This window comes from Saccopteryx bilineata, chromosome 4 (assembly GCF_036850765.1).
Source record: "Saccopteryx bilineata isolate mSacBil1 chromosome 4, mSacBil1_pri_phased_curated, whole genome shotgun sequence".
Classification (NCBI taxonomy): domain Eukaryota; kingdom Metazoa; phylum Chordata; class Mammalia; order Chiroptera; family Emballonuridae; genus Saccopteryx; species Saccopteryx bilineata.
The window spans coordinates 127,686,840-127,704,813 of NC_089493.1; the positions used below are offsets into that span (position 1 = coordinate 127,686,840).

The 17,974-nt window shown below is 47.1% G+C and overlaps 1 protein-coding gene across 6 annotated transcripts in view; it reads right to left on the reverse strand.

Moving 5' to 3' along the window:
* Positions 1-238: 238 nt before the first annotated feature.
* CELF6 (CUGBP Elav-like family member 6) overlaps positions 239-17,974 on the reverse strand; it is a 32,974-nt gene continuing 15,238 nt past the window's right edge. For 4 of the 6 annotated variants that reach the window (XM_066278011.1, XM_066278009.1, XM_066278012.1 and 1 more), the window contains 10 exons: positions 5,148-5,276; positions 4,960-5,039; positions 4,650-4,793; positions 4,433-4,565; positions 4,201-4,353; positions 3,991-4,053; positions 3,642-3,722; positions 3,412-3,555; positions 2,655-2,810; positions 240-1,811 (listed from right to left, as the gene is read on the reverse strand). In XM_066278011.1, coding sequence (XP_066134108.1) covers positions 2,683-2,810; positions 3,412-3,555; positions 3,642-3,722; positions 3,991-4,053; positions 4,201-4,353; positions 4,433-4,565; positions 4,650-4,793; positions 4,960-5,039; positions 5,148-5,276 — 1,055 coding nt within the window. In that variant the 3' untranslated portion in view covers positions 240-1,811; positions 2,655-2,682. Of the gene's footprint in view, positions 1,812-2,654; positions 2,811-3,411; positions 3,556-3,641; positions 3,723-3,990; positions 4,054-4,200; positions 4,354-4,432; positions 4,566-4,649; positions 4,794-4,959; positions 5,040-5,147; positions 5,277-17,974 lie in introns of all 6 variants that reach the window. The other 2 variants (XM_066278007.1, XM_066278008.1) reach the window with 2 other exon arrangements.

Below are 17,974 nucleotides of genomic sequence, written 5' to 3' on the forward strand. Positions count from 1 at the left end.
AGCACCAAGTACAAGGGAGACTCTCTACTTCTCTGTGGACATGTGTTTGAATGTGCAGGTGCCAGCTATCTTCATCGGTGTCCAAGGTGGTCAGTCTGGGTGTCAGCATAGTGCTGACATACAAAGGCCCTCGACACTCATCCCTTTCTCATCTGAGAATTATTAGTTGATGTACACCACGCCTTACCTGGTAATATGATTACCAGATCTATTTTTCATCCCATTCCCTCCAAGAACGAGTCAAAGACAGAGGCACAGGTAGGAACAAGTTTTCTTAGAAACTGTTATGAAGGAGGAATCCTTTGACCCCACTCCCACATCCTTTCCTGTCTGATGTGTTATTAGACCAGAGGCCTCCAGCCTCATCAACAAGCAGGGATCAGAATGCCCGCCACACAGACCAGTTTGGTCCACATCTATGTGGGGTGGGGAGGAAGGGACTCTCCCGGAAAAGTATGCGCAGAGCCCTGCAGGCCCGGGAGAGGCGGACAAAGTCAAGGTGAGAGTGGTTTTCTAAGCTGTGGTCTCGCCCATCTCACAGAAGCAAGCAGGAAGCACCACCACTGGTCAGCTTAATATGGCACCCACTGAACACAACAGACAGACACAGATGGACAGACAGAGCACACACCACTTCTAAGCTGAACACTGCTCACCATCTAGAAGCACCTTGGATAAGCACGTGAAACACTCTTGCATAGGAAAGGTGTACTTTTTAAGGGAATGAAGAAGTATTTTGGCAAAACATCTACTTCTCTCCCAGGTCCTAGGTAAGGAGAAAACCTCTAAATTCTGAAGCTTCTACATATTGAAAATGATCCCTTTCTCAATGGCAGTATATACAGAAGCAAACCTTCCAAGTCTGTTGTCATCGCCCTCTACAATTATCCTGCATCTACTTTACAGGTGGGCAAACTGAGACTCAGAGACAGAAGGTGGCCTGGAGCAAGGGGACCCTGGGGCTGGCTCAAGGCACGAGAAACAGGAGGTGTATCGGCTCAGCCAAAGACAGGTCCTCTGTCTCTCTGGAAGGGGAAGAGGAAGGCTAGAGGGGCCAAAACTCCGTTTCTTCTTGCCAGGAAAGCAGTGGTTCCAGAGGAAAGAAAGGCAGGTTCCCCTCTTGCTGGTGGGGGCCTCTCTGGGTGGCCACAGCTGGGGCTGGCCAGAGACTGTCCTGACACCTCTTCAGCAATGCTCTCTCTGTGTTTGGGGATTGGGGGCTTACTGCTTCCATAACTCTCTTGTTACCTGCATCTGAACCTAGACCTCAAGTCCTTAATTATTTTTAAAAAGGTGCGGGTGGGGGGAGGGAGATGGTTGAGAATATGAGACACAGAACAATCCTTTCCCAGCCCCCCTCCAGCTAGGTTGGGGCTGTTGAAGGTCTCCTTGACCCTGTCTCCTAGGGGTAGTTAAAGGCAGCTTTCATGAGACTCTATACTGTCTTTCGTGTTTCTCTTATGTGTTTTTTCTTTGTTTTAATTTATATATATATATATTCTTAAAAAAGCAATAGTCCTTTGGTCCCTAAACTCTAAGGAATGATATGATTTTGAAAGAAGTAAATCTGGGCTTCCCTCGTGGGAAGCCCTTGGAACCCGCGGCCCTCTGCTGGTCCCCCAACAGCCGTCCTCAGCTGTCCCAGCGCCACAGGCACAGAGCAACCCACTTGGTGAAGACAATCCTTAAAGTGGCTTGAGCCCCAGGTGCGGCCTCGAGTCCAATCTACCTCCACTTGCGGCTGCTCCTTCAAAGAGGACTGCTTAAGCGCTTCTGTGCTTTTCCTCTCCTTTCTTCTCACTCCTCAGTATCTGTTGTTGGTATTAATTGGTAAGGGTTTGGGAAGCAAAAATCAGTCTGGAGGGCAAGGTAAGGAGAGCAGCTAGCCCCGTCAGCTACCATCTTCAGTGAGCACCTGGGCCTCTCTTTCTGGGAACCGGGCCCCAGCAGGGCCAAGGTATCAGCCTGACCCACTGAAGCCAGACCCTGGGTCCTAGGCCAAAGACACCAACCCAGCATCCACCCCACAGGGCTTCCTGGGGTCACTCAAGTGAGGCAGGGCCCTGGAGCCTTCTGAGATAGCAAGTCTCTAAGTCTCAGACAGCTGGCCCTGTCTGAGAACCAGAAACCTCACAGTGGCCGTCCCGTCCTCCCCATCACCCCGCTGGACCACAAGCCTGCTTCTCCAGAGCACTTGCTTCCCTCCTCAGCATTACATTAACTGCCACTGTCCCAGCACTTGCACTGTGGTCCTCCTTTATGGTTCTCTGCCATCTTCTGTGTGAAGTCCACACTCATGGCCTTTGAGACCCTTCACAAGCTGGCCTACTTTTCTAGTCTCGTCCCCCTGCCCTCCCCGAACACAAGTCTTCTGCTGCCATGGCCCCTGTGGTTATCTCTGGAGTAGAAATCACTGGTTGGAGCTTGGTGTTAATTGTCTTTCCCAGACTATGGGGACAGGAATGTTGTCTAATTTATCTCAGTCCTTGGATTGAAGGAAAAACACAAAGTCTCCAACCAAGGATTCCTGGCTCTTCTCTCTCCTGGCTCTTCTCTCTCAGACTTTTTCAGAGATGGGTGCCCCAACAACTCAAAAAAGTCTGAGAGGGCTTGTCACTCAGATCCCATCTGCCTGGGGCCCATTAAGGACTCACCTTTCTGTGGCTGGTCAGTTAGATCACATCAGTAAGGCCTGTTGGCATCCTTGGGCCTCTTTAGCTGGACTTTGAGTCTCTTCATGCCAATTTGAAAGCCATTCATGGCCTGAATAGCTGTCTGGGCACTGGTTGGATTGTCAAAGCTAACAAACCCTGGGGGAAGGGCGCAGAGGTTAGCTGGGGGACTCTGCCTGGTAGGGCCTCTTTTCTCTCTGACTGGTCCCCCTCTTCTCCCTGCCCTTCAGGCCAGTTCCATTAAACATACACCCCACCCACCATCATTGTTTGCATGGACACACACACACTCATACTTAATGGGCAAATGGCTTAAATTTTATGAAATTGTGATTCTTGGAAGGACAAAAGCAATCTAGTGTGAGTACTGGTTGGGGTGTTTCTCTGTCTTTCCCTAGCATGGGTTGACTCTCTCTCCCCACTGCTCCCATGCTGGTCCTCTGAACTGCAGTTGGAGTTGGAAGGGACCTCTGATCCCAGACCCAGACACTTCCTGTCCTGGATAGATTCTAAAGCCTGACCTGCTCAAACATCTTCCAGATACCTGACCTAGCAAGATAAACTTGAACTAAATTTGTTCCTGTTCTGGGCTTAGCACCATTACTGGTCTGCGACCCTGTTTTGTGCTAGATGTTCAGTCTTTGGGAGTCATTGACTTATGGAGGAACAATCTAAGGTCTGCAAGGAATCTCAAAGTTGCAAGTAAGTGGAAGAGGCCCAGGGAGGGGGCTCAGCTCACCAAAACACTTGCTCTGGTTGGTGGCTCTATCCACAAAGACTTTGGCAGAGACAACAGCTCCAAAGGGCAAGAATGTCTGTATGAGTTCTGCATCACCAAACTCCGGAGGCAGGTGATAGATGAAGAGGTTACAGCCTTCGGGGCCTGCAGGAACAGCAGCAGTGGGCTGGCTCAGGGGAGGGACCCTGGGCCCCGCCTCACCAGGTGCTGATCTCCAGCTGGTCCCTCACCTTCTCTTTGCTGCTGGGGCAGGACTGAAGGCTGCGGGGGAAGAGCTGTGCTCACTGGGGCATAGGCCGACGGGTAAGCTGCTGGAGACAGAGGTGGGAGTGGGCAGTGACCCCAGGGGCCATCCCCCAGCAGGGCCCCATCTGCTTGGCCACCATTGACCAATTCAGCCCAGTCCAATATAACCCTCACTCTTAGAGAGGTGGTTCTGGGCCCCGGGGTATGTGGGTGGAAGGGTAGACACCTCAGAAGAGAGCATAATCTCCCCCCATCACCGATTTCCCTATTCCTTTCTGTGACCTTTCAAACCACCCCCACCCCCACCCCAGGCTGCGTGGAGCCCAGTAAAACCTGCGTAGTGGTGCATCCCAGCATAGGCTTGCTGCAGGGGGTCAGCCACGCCAGAGCTCTGGGCTGGGGAGAGAGGCACAGGAGGCCGAGTGAAGGCGGGCCGGAGGGCACGGTCGAGTGAAAGGCAGCAGGGGAGGAGGAGAAATCCCTTCCCAGGGAGGGCCCCCCCCATCCCCTGCTCCCAGATTGTGGCGGGGCGGGGAGGCCCACCTGCGTAAGGAGAGAGCCCGTTATTGTAGAGAGTATCAGAGCCGGAGGCCGGCTGTCCGTTGGCCTGTGGGGTCAGGGGGCCAAATCCATTGATTCCGATGGGCGTGGGGAGGCCAGGAAGTGCGCTGGGGCCGCCGCCTGGAGGGGAGCTGGCTGCGGTGGCAGAGGAGGTCGCAGTCAGGCTGCGGCCCCGCACCCCGAACCCCGCTGCCGCCCTCCCGGCTCTCGGTACCTGCGGCCGGCAGCAGCGGTGCGGCTACTAGGCTGAAGGCCGCCACGTGCTGCATCTGTGCGGCCACTGCGGCCACCGGGCCCAGCCCCGGGCCCTGTGCGGCCGCCAGCAGGGCTGCCTGGTGCTGCAGGATCTGTGGGAGGGAAGGAGGCAGTATGAGTGGCCCCGCGGCAGTATGAGCTGCCCCGGCTCCCGACCCCTCCAGGCCTGCACCTACCGCCGTGGTGTAGGCTCCGCAGGCCCCGAGCGGCAGCGGCGCGGGGTGGAAGGCTCCCAGTTGGCCCGCCATCTGCTGCATCCGCCGCAGCGCGCGTTCCCGGTCCGTGTCCGCCAGCTTGACCACGAGGCTAGACGAGGCGCCCTGGGTTGGGCAGGGGAGGTCGCGGTGACCGGTCCGGACACCGGCCTGGGCCCTGGGCCGAGCGCCTCGCGCGTCGAGCCCTGTCCACGGCAGTGGATCGTTTGTGGGAAGGAGGAGCCCATCGCCACCCCGCTGGCCTCGCCCTCGGCCCCGCGCCCGCCCTCACCGCCATGGTCCGGCTGCCGTGCAGACTCTGGATGGCCGCCTGAGCTTCCCCCTGACTCCCAAACTTCACAAAGGCACAGCCTGGGGCAGGATAGAGGGATTGGGTGGCTCAGGCCACACAGGCCAAAGGGTCATGTGGCCCAGAGTGAAGCAAGATCACCAGGAAATCCCGGGGTCAGTTCAAGTCACCTTTACTGGTGCCATCTGGGCTCCGCAAGACGGTGCACTCCTCGATATGACCGAAGGGCTGGAACAGGCGCCTGACATCCTCCTCACAGTGCTGCTTCCCCAGCATGCCCACAAACAGCTTTCGGTCCTCTGGATACAAATCCAGGGCTGATTTAGGGACCCTAAGTCCTCCTGGACTCCCCAGCGCAGCTAGAGGAGCTAGGAAGGTAGCTCACTACAGTTTAGCTGTGAAGCTATGTAGGGAATGAGAAGGTTCTGGGGCTACAAGGTTGGGTTTCTTTGAGGGGTAGGATAACCTCTAGATAGCTCTGGAAGAAAAAAATTCAACCCAGATTTCCATGAGGAGACCCCAGGTTCTGGAAAACCCAGAAAGACTCTCTGCTATTCTTTTGAAAATGGATCCAGTTGGTATCTTTGGTTGCGTAGAGCACTGAATGCATCTTTTATGTTTGACCTTTCTGTTCTTAAAGTTTGGGAGAGGCTGTTTGTGGCCATGTAAGCCCGATTGAGGGAGGAGGGCTTCAGAGGCAGCTTTTGTATTCAGACTGGGTTTAGAGAAAAGAAGTAGACCCTATGGGTTAGCCTGATGGCAATGGATAGACCCAATGCTCCTTCTGGCTCAAATCAAGAAGGGTTCTGGGTCAGAAAACAGCACCAGAAGCAGTTGTTGCATCATACTGCCCCTTCCCAGACAATGTGCTCTGGAAGGATGACTCCCCATTCCTAGCACCAAGCTCAACTGGAGTGCCTTCACAGACCCAAGGAGGGCAGGGAGCTTGGTTTCTTGAGACTCTAGCATTAGTATTTATCACACTACACTTGCTGGATCCCTGAGTCCTTTCCTTACATCCCACTTCCACCACTTCCTTCCCTCAGTGAAGCCATTCTGGCTTACCCTGTTTTCCTGCTCTAATCTCTCTCCAGGGAGAATGACATCTGCCTGTTGACCGGGATGCTACCTGAGGACAAGTCTGATCCTTCCCTGTGGCCACCCTTCTTCTGGGAGTGGCAGAGGCACTAGGAAGGGGGCTGCAAGCTGGGCCTGTGTCTCTTGGAGAAAACTGGAGTCAGGACTCAGCTGCATGTCCAGCAAGGTGGCCTCAGGAACCTGGGGTAGAGGGTCCAGTCCACAGGGTCTGCTATCAAAGCCCTGCTCCTTTCTGCACCAAGATAAGACTCTGAATTTGGGGTGCAGCTTTCTCCAGGTGATACAAGTTGAGAGAGAAGAAGTGGGTGAGAATCTGACTTCAGGCTTCCCCTTCAAGATACTAGAGCCCAGGAAGAGCCATCCCAAACTCTTGTACTCCTTGATAAGCTTGGCTAGGCAAATAAGGGTGCTTGGATCTTGGGTGCAAGGGAGCAAGGCTGGTAATGCTCAAAAGGAAGAAAAGATTGCCCGAAGTAGCAGTGGAGGTAATCTCCAACAAAGCTATGTGTGTCCATATTTCACCTGGAGGGTGTGGGGTTCAGCCTTCACTTCCCTGGCTACCCCAAGATGTCTACCTGTCGATGCCATGTCTGTGTGGAGGGCAGTGGCTGCAGTTTATTTGGGACAGGCATAGTGTGTTCCAGCAGAATCTGTCCAGAATGATTACTGCCCAGGAATCCTGAGGGAGAAGAGATGGATCACGTACTTATGGCCAGATTCTAGAGCAGGTGCTGGCCTTTTGTGGTGAGAGGACCATCTGGTGGATGGACTTTATTTCTGGGCATGTTACCCGTGGAACAGCACCATTGGAATGTATCACTGGTTTCCCAAGTCTTCAAAAAACTGCACACAATACAGTGTACAGATGATGTGTTGTAGGACTGTGCACCTGAAACTTGTGTAATTTTGTTGACCAGTGTAACCCCAATAAATTCAATAAAAAGAAAAGTGAATAAATAAAAGCCGTGGAATCCATTGTTCCAACAAAAATATTAGAATGAAGTTCAAAATATAAAAGTAAAACTTCTCTGACTGAAGTTAAAAAAGTGTGTGTAAGTGTGTGCTTGTGTGCATGTGTGTGTGCTGGAGTTCTTCATGCTTCACATGCCCCTAGTAATCCCTAGACAGAGCTCCAAGGAAAGTTCTTTGTAAACCACTGACCTAAAAGATAGAGACTTAAGTTCTAAAAGTGTATGAAGAGGGACCCGCAATCATCCTATTCAGCAACTCAGGAAGATATAAAAGGTCTTTTATGGATCTCTTGACCAGTATGATGTCGGTGGCTGTGCCTTGATATTGGAAGACAAGCCTCATTCGGTCAGGGAATCCAACCCCAGAAGACTGTGTCATTGGTCTGAGCTAGGACACTTAAGTATGTCCATGTGGTTGCAGAAGACCCAGGAGGGGCTGTAGAAACTTCTAGGGTATCCAGAGTCCCAAGGCTTAAAGGGATTTCATAATGCCCTAATTTATGTGTCATTGGGAAGAGTCTACAAGACGGTTATTGCACCTACGTAAGATGTCATGCCACATGGACCAGCATTCAGGTAGCCATCAGTAGGAAAAGAAATGTCAAGGCTGAGATAGAGCCCCCATGGTGGGAAAGAGGGTTGTGTGGACAGTAGTCTGAGCCTTCAGCTGCTCTTCTTCTTGTTGATCTTTTTTCTGGATGGTTTTCAGTTCAAGGTCATGTCACAGACCATGACATGCTATGATCCTTCTTTTCCAGTGAGAGTCTCTCAAGTTACAAATTCCCATTTACATTACAAGGCATGGGCTCTATGGTTCTGGGCTCCTGGACTATATAGAATTTGAAATTAAAATGAGGCCAGGGTGTAGGCTGGGCTCTGTGCTGCCTGTTTCCCAGGTATCACCTTGAATCCTGGTCTCCTCATTGCCATTTTATAGGGAACTTAATGGTGTTTGACCAGAGGATGATCTGAGTTACAGTGACAATAAGCCTTAGGTGATCCTGAAAGGGTGGTATACATTTCTTAAGAGACCTGGTGAAAGTATAGGCTAGACCTCTGAGAATAGCCCCCAAATCCACAGCCGTCAAGATTTGGAGGCCTGATCAATGCCCTTAGAGAGAGAGAGAGAGAGGTGATGATGTGATTTAGTCCAAATAATTCAGTTTCCTCCAGGTCAAACCCTACCAGTTTGGTAAAAAATAGAAATTTGTAAGAGGTGGGTCAGAAATGTGTAAATAAAAGCATCCCATGGCTTGATTGGTGGTGGTGCAATGGATAGACCATGAGGTCCCAGGTTTGAAACCCCAAGGTTGCTGGCTTGAGCCCAACGTTGCTGGCTTGAACAAAGGGTCACTGGCTTGGCTTGAGCCTCCCCACCCTGGTCAAGGCATGTATGATAAAGCAACAGTGAACAACTAAGGTGCCTCAACTATAAGTTGATGCTTCTCATCTCTCTCCCCTCCTGCCTGTCTGTCCCTGCCTGGCTATCTGTTTGTCTGTCAGTCTCTGTCCTGCTCTCTCTCAAAACAAAACAAAACAAAATAAACCCAGCACTCATGGGTGGTGGGTGGGTCCCTAGAAAGAGAACATCAGCATAGAGTTGACACACAATTGGAAAGACAAACAGCTGAATGGTATAACTTCATTTTCCTGTTGGCAACCAATGTGTACTCCTTGCTCTTCTACCAAATACATTTTTTTTTGGTAACACAAACCAAGTTGTTAGGGCCCAAGAGGCCCATCTCCATGAAGCTGGTCATACAGGTCAGGGGTTCTAACATAGCAAATGATGGGGCTGAGAGCCCAGATTCAGTCCAATCCATCTTCTTCAGGAATGGCACTAAGATGCTATTTAGGAAAGGAGGCCCTGCCGCAAGTTGGCCCAGGGGAATTCCTGAGGGTGGCAGCATTCAGGGCAGAGCATTTCTCCCTGACATTCTTGGGAATAACTGAAGCCCAAGGAGCCAAGGAAGTCTGGGAATGAGAGTGAAGGAAACACCCAGGGAAAACCATCTGCTGGCCAGATCTGATGGGCATCTAGGAAAGCTTAATTACACACACACACACACACACACACACCCCTCTTAGAGCTAATCAACAAAATCAGCAAAGTTGCAGAATACAAAATTAACAAACAAAAGTCAGTTGTTTCTAGACACTGAACAATCTGCAAAGAAAATTAAGAAAACTATTTCATTTATAATAGTACCAAAAAGAATAAAATACTTAGGAATAAACTTAACCAATAAGCCAAGCCTTGTACCCTGAAAATACAAAAGGTTGCTAAAAGAAATGAAAGGAGATAAAAATAAAAGGAAGACTGCCTTTGTTTGTGGACTGAAAGACTCAATATTGTTAGATGTCAATACTGTTCAAAACAACCTACAGTTAATGCAATCTCTACCAGAATCCCAACAGCATTTCTTGCAGAAAGAAAAATCCATTCTAAAATTCATATGGGACCTCAACAGACTCTGAATAGCCAAAACAATTTTGAAAAAACAGAAAGTTGGAGAACTCACATTTCTTGATTTTAAAACAAAGCTACCGTAATCCAACAGTGTGGCACTGGCCTAAAGACAGACATATATAGATCAGTGAAATAATATAGAGAGCCTAGAAATAAGCACTAATTCTTCACATGAGAACCGGTCATTTCAACAAATGGTGCTGAAAGAAATTGGATGCCCACATGCAAAATGATGAAGTTGGACACTTACCTTACACCATAAACAAAAATGAACTGAAAATGGATCAGAGACCTAAACATAAGTACTAAAACTACAAAACCCTTAAACATAGGAAAAAAGTAAACATAGGGAGAAAGCTTCATGACCTTCCATTTGGTGATAATTCCTTGGCTATGACACCAAAAGCATAGGCAACAGAAATTAAAATAGATAAGTTGAATGACTTAAAATTAAAAACTTTTGTGCATCAAAGAGCACAATCAGAATGAAAAGACAATCTAAAAAATGGAAGAAAATATTTGCAAATTATATAGTTGATAAGGGTTTTATATCCAGAATATATAGGAAGCTCCTACCACTCAGTGACAATAAAAAACCAAATAATGTGATTTAAAGATGAGCAAAAGGACTTAAATAGATATTTCTCAAAAAACAACACAAAAATTGCCAAGAAACATGAAAAGATGTTCAACAACACTAAGTGTTAAGGGAATGCAAATCAAAATGACAATGGGCTAGCATCTCACACCCATTAGGATGATTGCTATAAAAATAAATAATAACTAGTAGTGTAGGCAAGAATGTAGAGAAATTGCAACCCTTGTGCACTGTTGGAAGGAATGTAAAATGACAGGGCCACTACAGAAACCAGTATGGTGGTTCCTCAGAAAAATAAAAATAGAATTACCATTTGATCGAACAACATCAGTTCTGAGTATATATCCAAAAGAATTGAAAACAAGGTCTGAAAGAGATATTTGTCCATTCATGTTCACAGTAGCATTATCCATAACAAGAAGTGACCCAAATGTCTATCCGCCAATGAATGCATAAGCAAAATGTGGCATATACATACAATGGAATATTACTCAGCCTTTAAAAGGAAGGAAATTCTGACATGTGCTACAACAGGGATGAACCTTGAGGACATTATGCTAAGTGAACTAAACCAGACAGAAGACAAATACTTCATGATTCCCCTTATATAAGGTATCCAGAGTAGTCAAACTCATAAAAACAGAATGTAGAATGATGGTTATCAGGGGCTTGAAGAAGAATGAATGAGGAGTTATTGTTAAATGAGTAAAAAGTAAGATAAAAAGTTTCTGGAGATAAGTTGGACACAAAGTAGATATAGTCAACACACTGCTGAACAATACACTTAAAAATGGTAAAGTTTGGGCCCTGGCCGGTTGGCTCAGCGGTAGAGCGTCGGCCTGGCATGCGGGGGACCCGGGTTCGATTCCCGGCCAGGGCACATAGGAGAAGCGCCCATTTGCTTCTCCACCCCCCCTTCCTCTCTGTCTCTCTCTTACCCTCCCGCAGCCAAGGCTCCATTGGAGCAGAAGATGGCCCAGGCGCTGGGGATGGCTCCTTGGCCTCTGCCCCAGGCACTAGAGTGGCTCTGGTCGCAGCAGAGCAATGCCCCGGAGGGGCAGAGCATCGCCCCCTGGTGGGCAGAGCGTCACCCCTGGTGGGCGTGCCGGGTGGATCCCGGTCGGGCGCATGCGGGAGTCTGACTGTCTCCCCATTTCCAACTTCAAAAAAATACAAAAAAAAAAAAGGTAAAGTTTGGCCTGACCTGTGGTGGCACAGTGGATAAAGCGTCGACCTGGAAATGCTGAGGTTGCCAGTTCGAAACCGTAGGCCTGCCTGGTCAAGGCACATATGGGAGTTGATGCTTCCAGCTACTCCCCCCTTCTCTCTCTCTGTCTCTCCTCTCTCTCTTTCTCTGTCTCTCCCTCTCCTCTCTAAAATGAATAAATAAAAAATAAATTTAAAAAAATGGTAAAGTTTGTTAGTTCTATTTTGACCACAATTAAAAAAAAAATAAAGTAAGGGCTTTAAGGATGGTTGAAAAAATAGGGACTTAGACCAGGAAGAACTGTGTCATTGTCCTACTCTAGGAGAGATAGGAGGTGAGTAAGGTCCCTTACAAAAAGACTCTCAGCCCGCTGAGATGCCTTTTTCTTGTGCAGGGGCACATTTGCATCTGAAGGGCTTGTGAGGGACTCAGCTACACTCATGGCTCTGGTGGTCTGCTCTAAGTCAAGCTGGAGGAAAGCACTCCCTTTCTCCTTGGGAGGTAGAATGCATTTCAGGAAGTGAAATGTTGAGTCAAGTTTGAAGCAGTACCGTGAAACTTGTCTAGTCAGGTCTTAGAGGTCTTAGAAGAATATTTTTTTCTTTAAGGATTTTATTTTATTTATTTATCTATATTTTTACAGAGACAGAGAGAGAGTCAGAGAGAGGGATAGATAGGGACAGGAACAGAGAGAGATGAGAAGCATCAATTATTAGTTTTTCATTGCAACACCTTAGTTGTTCATTGATTGTTTTCTCATATGTGCCTTGACCGTGGGCCTTCAGCAGACCGAGTAACCCCTTGCTCAAGCCAGTGACCTTGGGTCCAAGATGGTGAGCTTTGTTCAAACCAGATGAGCCTATGCTCAAGCTGGTGACCTCAGGGTCTCGAACCTGGGTCCTCTGCATCCCAGCCCAATGCTCTATCCACTGCGCCACCACCTGGTCAGGCTCTTTATTAATTTTGGAGAGAGAGAGAGAAAGGGAGAAGGGAGGAGCAGTAAGGATCAACTCATAGTAGTTGCTTCTCCTCTGTGCCTTGACCAGACAAGCCAGGGATTCACCTGAGACTTTGGAGTTCCAGGTCAGCACGTGACCCACTACGCCACCACAGGTCAGGCAGAAGAATACTTTTTAGAATTAAATAAGTATAAGAATCAAAGACTGACATGAATGTCAACTGACTGAGAAAATAGTTGTTGCTAAGGTTCATATTTGATTTTGGTCAGAGGACAAGTCCCACTATTAAGAAATTCTAAAAATTCTAGCTCAAAATTTAACTTGAACTCAAAGTTTTGTTATTAAACACTGAATAAAACAGAATCTTACAAAACCCTTGGAAAAGATGGCTCACGTAGTTAGATAATATGTTAATAATATGCTTATTACTCAAAATCCAGGCTGATATTCAAACAAGCCCTTGAAAATTCAGGCAAGTTACTTAAACAGTTATAGGACAGGGATAAAAGAATTGATATGGAAACAGATCATTGGATTTTGAGTTAAACCAAATTTTAAGATTAAAAAGAGATGTCACCTTAGAGAATATTTAAAATTGTAGTTAAATAATAAAGTGAAGCCCTGGCCGGTTGGCTCAGTGGTAGAGCGTCGGCCTGGCGTGTAGAAGTTCCGGGTTCGATTCCCAGCCAGGGCACACAGGAAAAGCGCCCATCTGCTTCTCCACCCCTCCCCCTCTCTTTCCTCTCTGTCTCTCTCTTCCCCTCCCGCAGCCGAGGCTCCATTGGAGCAAAGATGGCCCGGGCGCTGAGGATGGCTCCTTGGCCTCTGCCCCAGGCGCTAGAGTGGCTCTGGTCGCAACAGAGCGACGCCCCAGAGGGGCAGAACATTGCCCCCTGGTGGGCAGAGCTTCGCCCCTGGTGGGCGTGCCGGGTGGATCCGGGTCGGGCGCATGTGGGAGTCTGTCTGACTGTCTCTCCCCGTTTCCTGCTTCAGAAAAATATAAATAAATAAATAAATAAATAAACAAATAAAGTGAGCCCTGGCTAGATGGCTTGGCTCGTTAGAGAATTGTCCTTAAGCGCAAAGGTTGCTGGTTCAACCCCTGCTCAGAACACATACCAAAACAGATCGATGTTCCTGTCTCTCTCTTTCTCTTTCTCTCTCTCTCCTCCCTTCCTTTCACTCTAAAATCAATACAAAATAAAACATAAAAAATTAAATGAAAGAAGTGTATGGATTAATTACTTAACCAATTTTTGTACCTAAGGAATCTTGGGTACAGAAATATTTGCTGAGTAAAAATTACAGCAAAGGTGGGGAATGGAGTAAGCAGAGCAATTACCATTGTGATTGATGAGTTATTGACTTTATGCTGTGAAACCTGAAAGAAAAGAAAGAATATGCAGGAGTTCAATGATATTGAAGATTTTGCCTTGGGACTACAAAGTGCTTTCCTATAAGATTGGTACTTATAATTTAACTTATTTTTCACTGCTTCCATAGTAGAAATACTGTAAGTTAGGAAGAATCAACCCCAGTCTCCATGCTGAAGAGAAAAAATATAGACCTATTCAGCCCTGGTCAGTTGGTTCAGTGGTAGAGCATTGGCCCAGCATGTAGAAGTCCTGGGCTTGATTCCTTGTCACAGCACAAGGAGAAGCAACCACCTGCTTCTTCCCCCTCCCCTTCCCCCTTCTTTCTCTCTCTTTTTTTTGCAGCCATGGCTTGATTGGTTCAAGCACACCAGCCCCGGGCACTGAGGATGGCCCTGTGGAGCTTCCACCTCAGGTGCTAAAAATAGCTCTGTTGCAAGCATGGTCCCAGATGGGGGTTGCCAGGTGGATTCTAGTCAGGGAGTATGTGGGAGTCTGTCTCTCTATCTCCACTCCTCTCACTTAAAAGAAAATAGATCTAGTCAGTTCCCATTGTCTGGGAGAATTGGGGATCTCTAGTTCTGACCTCATAAATTTGAGGTTAACATTTTGAAATATATGAACCTTGAATTTTTATGCAGGCCAACATTTAATGTTTATAGTCATATAAATCCAAATGACAAGGGAAAAGTTTTGGCACTATGTATGTATATTGTAGAAATGGGTTCCTTTAGTATATTAGGAAATAATTTTATTTAGGCAAATTAGATACATTTTTACTTTAAAAGTATATTTTGCTCAATGCTTCAGGATGTAAAATATAGGCTTGGAGTATGCAGGATATGAACAGTGTGAATATTATTACAGAGTTTAAAGGAACTGACCGGGATACATTAAAAGACTGCTATATATAGTCTATGAGGACCTGGATGACCATCTGGCACTCCAAGGGACACCAAGGCTGCAAGGGATAGCCATGGAAGAAGAGGAACTATGCACCTTCTGTCAGGCAGATGCTGTTGTGTTATTATTATTGCACTGTAAGCATTGAATGCACATGTTACCAATAAATTCTGAAAGTAATACAATATACCGTGTGTTTAAGACATAAGTTATTTCAATCACAGACCTCATGTCTATTCATTTAAAATAAGAGAAATATAACCCTGTTGCACTGGCATCAAAGTCAAGAGACAAAATGTAAAGTAACCATTTTTGTTTAAAAGCTTATGTGTGTACATGGAATATTCTCATATGACAGATGGAAAAAAAAATTGAAAGTCTTTGGGCCAAAGAAGAAAACTGATAGCTTTCAATAGATTCTCATAGTGCTGGTCCACTTAAAAACTCAAGTTAGTTGCCAACATTTAATATAATTAAAATGGAAATTTTAAATTAAATCCTGACAGTCTTGCCCGTTTAGGGTTACTTACGTGACTCCCGTTAACATTGGATTTGGTGACTCCTATTTTATGGGAAAAAGAATCTAATAATCCCTTCTAGGAGAAAATAGCACAGTTTTGGAAGATTATATTTGCCTTGATACCCCTTGGATTATGTCTGCTTTGATACCAGTATTCTTACCAGATATAGAAATCATTATTAACCAACTGTAAACTAAGAGATTTAATTTCATGAATAACAAAAAATATGCAGGCTCAAGCTCAAATATATGAAAACAGCTGTAATCATTAAGTCTGAAGATTTATGGAATGTTTGGGATCACAGAGATAAGACTTGAATGGAACAAGATGTCCCACATTTGTGTCAAGTGTTAACATTTCAAAAGCAGGCCCTGGTTGGTTGGCTCAGTGGTAGAGTGTCGGCCTGGCATGCAGGAGTCCCAGGTTCGATTCCCGGCCAGGGCACACAGGAGAAGCACCCATCTGCTTCTCCACCCCTCCCCCTCTCCTTCCTCTCTGTCTCTGTCTTCCCCTCCCACAGCCAAGGCTCCACAGGAGCAAAGTTGGCCCGGGTGCTGAGGATGGCTCTATGACCTCTGCCTCAGGCGCTAGAATGGCTCTGGTTGCAACAGAGCAGCGCCCCAGATGGGCAGAGCATTGCCCCCTGGTGGGCGTGCCAGGTGGATCCTGTTCGGGCACATGCGGGAGTCTTTCTGACTGCCTCCCCGTTTCCAACTTCAGGAAAAAAAAAAAAAAAGCAAAAGCAAAATTCAATACCATTTTAAAGTTGGGTTTCTGCCCTGGCTGGATAGTGTGGTTGGTTAGAGCATCACTCCGAAGCACAGATGTTGCCGGTTTGATCCCCAGTCAGGGCACATACAGGAACAGACCAATGTTCCTGTCTCTCCCTTCCTCTCTCTCTAAAATCAATACATACATTTTTTTAAATGTTGGATTTTTTAAAAGCATTAGTTGTTTAAATTCAGCAGAGAGCTGAACTCACTTCAGAAGAGAAATATGATAACATTGAAGAAAAGAAACACATTTTGATTAGTAACAAGATTATCTAACACAGATAAATTGGTAGTAAAATAAGTATAAATTGTAAAGGCCCAAGACTTAGCACATATGCCTCTCTCTCTCAAATATGAGACTCAGAGTGGGAGCACGGAGGAACTGAGAGATCTGGCAAGTCCCAATGTGCAAGAAGGGTTGTCCAAGGAAGCATTGGGAGTACATGCTCCTTAAGACCCACCACTTGTCAGTAAATATCTGTGTAACAAGTGGTACTAAAATGATGAATTCTACTGCCTATCAGACCTCTTTTAAGCTGGATTTGCTTTTTCTGCTCTCTTGAGCTGCTCCGAATATAAACAGGTATTGGGGTGGGAGGCCACACATACAGAATTTATCAGTGGTGTGACACCTGAAAGGCTTATCCAGAAAGAAAAAGTGATAAAACCCAGGCTGATGACACTGGTTGGGGTCCAGGTGACCAGGACACATGGGCCAGACCAAGCAGAAGCATTACTGGCATGAGACCTCCTTTGTGTGGGTGCCCTCACCCCAACAAATTGTGTTAGCCTTCCAAGAAGAGGAGAGCTCCCAGCACTGTGGACTTAGTTCCTGAACCAGACTCCAGGTGTGTCACATTCTCCTGAGTTCAGTGCATGGTATTCCCTTTGCCTCAAACACTTTCTCTCCCTCCTCTTTTTCCTACTGACCACTTCTTGTCCATCCTTGAGAATCAGCTTAAAGATTTCTACCCTGGGAGTCTACCTTGGCCTCCCAGACGAAGCTAGGGACCCTTTGTTTGTGTGTCCACAGTGCCCCCAGAACTTGAAAAGCACTGATCACACTGAACTGTAACCCATGGTTACTTGTCTATATCCTCTTATCGCTCCAGAGCACCGTGAGGCCAAGGGCCAGGTCCTCCTGCCCACATCTGCATTTATGATGCAGAGTAAGTTGCTCAGAAGACATTGGTTGAGTGGTTAAATAAACTGCACCCCAACCTGTCCGCTTAGGTACTCACAGCTGGCCTCTCAGCTGTGGGACTGTCTAGTGTTTGTGAGCCAATAATGGCCTTGATGCCTGTCAGAGTTTCAAGCCGAAATTCTCGGGACAAGTGAACCAGAGGTTTGGTGTGCAGCCTGGTACTTCTCAAAGACCTGTCTGAAGAGAATGAGATGGGAAAGGAGAATATATGTTGAGGGGTGAAGGGGAGGGAGGAGGAAGCTTGGAAATATCCCTTCAAGGCAAAAAAGGGGGTGATAACATCTTGACCAGAAACAGAGAGTTGGAGACAGAGGTCAGAGAATCTAAAAGGATGAAAGAAGAATTTCCTGAAAGAACTAAGTCTACAATGGAACCATGGAGCCACCATCCCCCCTTTTACTGAGCATGAAGTCTGGGTGAATGTACAGAAGCAGTAGGAGTCACTCAATGTCTGTTAACTGGGTTCCATTCTCTTCCTGACCTTGGAAAGCTTTCTCCTAATGAAGCCATGGCAGAGTCTTATCTAAGGGAGAGAGCCAGCAGACATTAGGGAGGGCTACAGGAAGACATTAGACCCAAGGGCAAGAAAGATACGAAGAACTGATACCAGGTGCCAGCATCACTTTTCCAGGCCTGAAGTTGGTGCAGGCCCTCAGCCCCTCCTCAGTGCTCCCTGGTGAAGGAGCACTGCACCAGGAAACAGTGCAGCTAAAAACTTTCAAAGTCATCCCTGGGTCTTCAACATAGAGCCAAACTCCTTAATATGGCCTGCGAAGTCTCTTACACCAGCCTCATCTCTGACCATGAGTGGCCGGGCAATTGCAATGAAGGAGTGAGTGGCCCCAACCTAGAGTAGACTGTTCTCTGCAATTAGAAGAATCTGAAAAAGGAGAATAACTCTACTCTAACTTTGTTCTTCA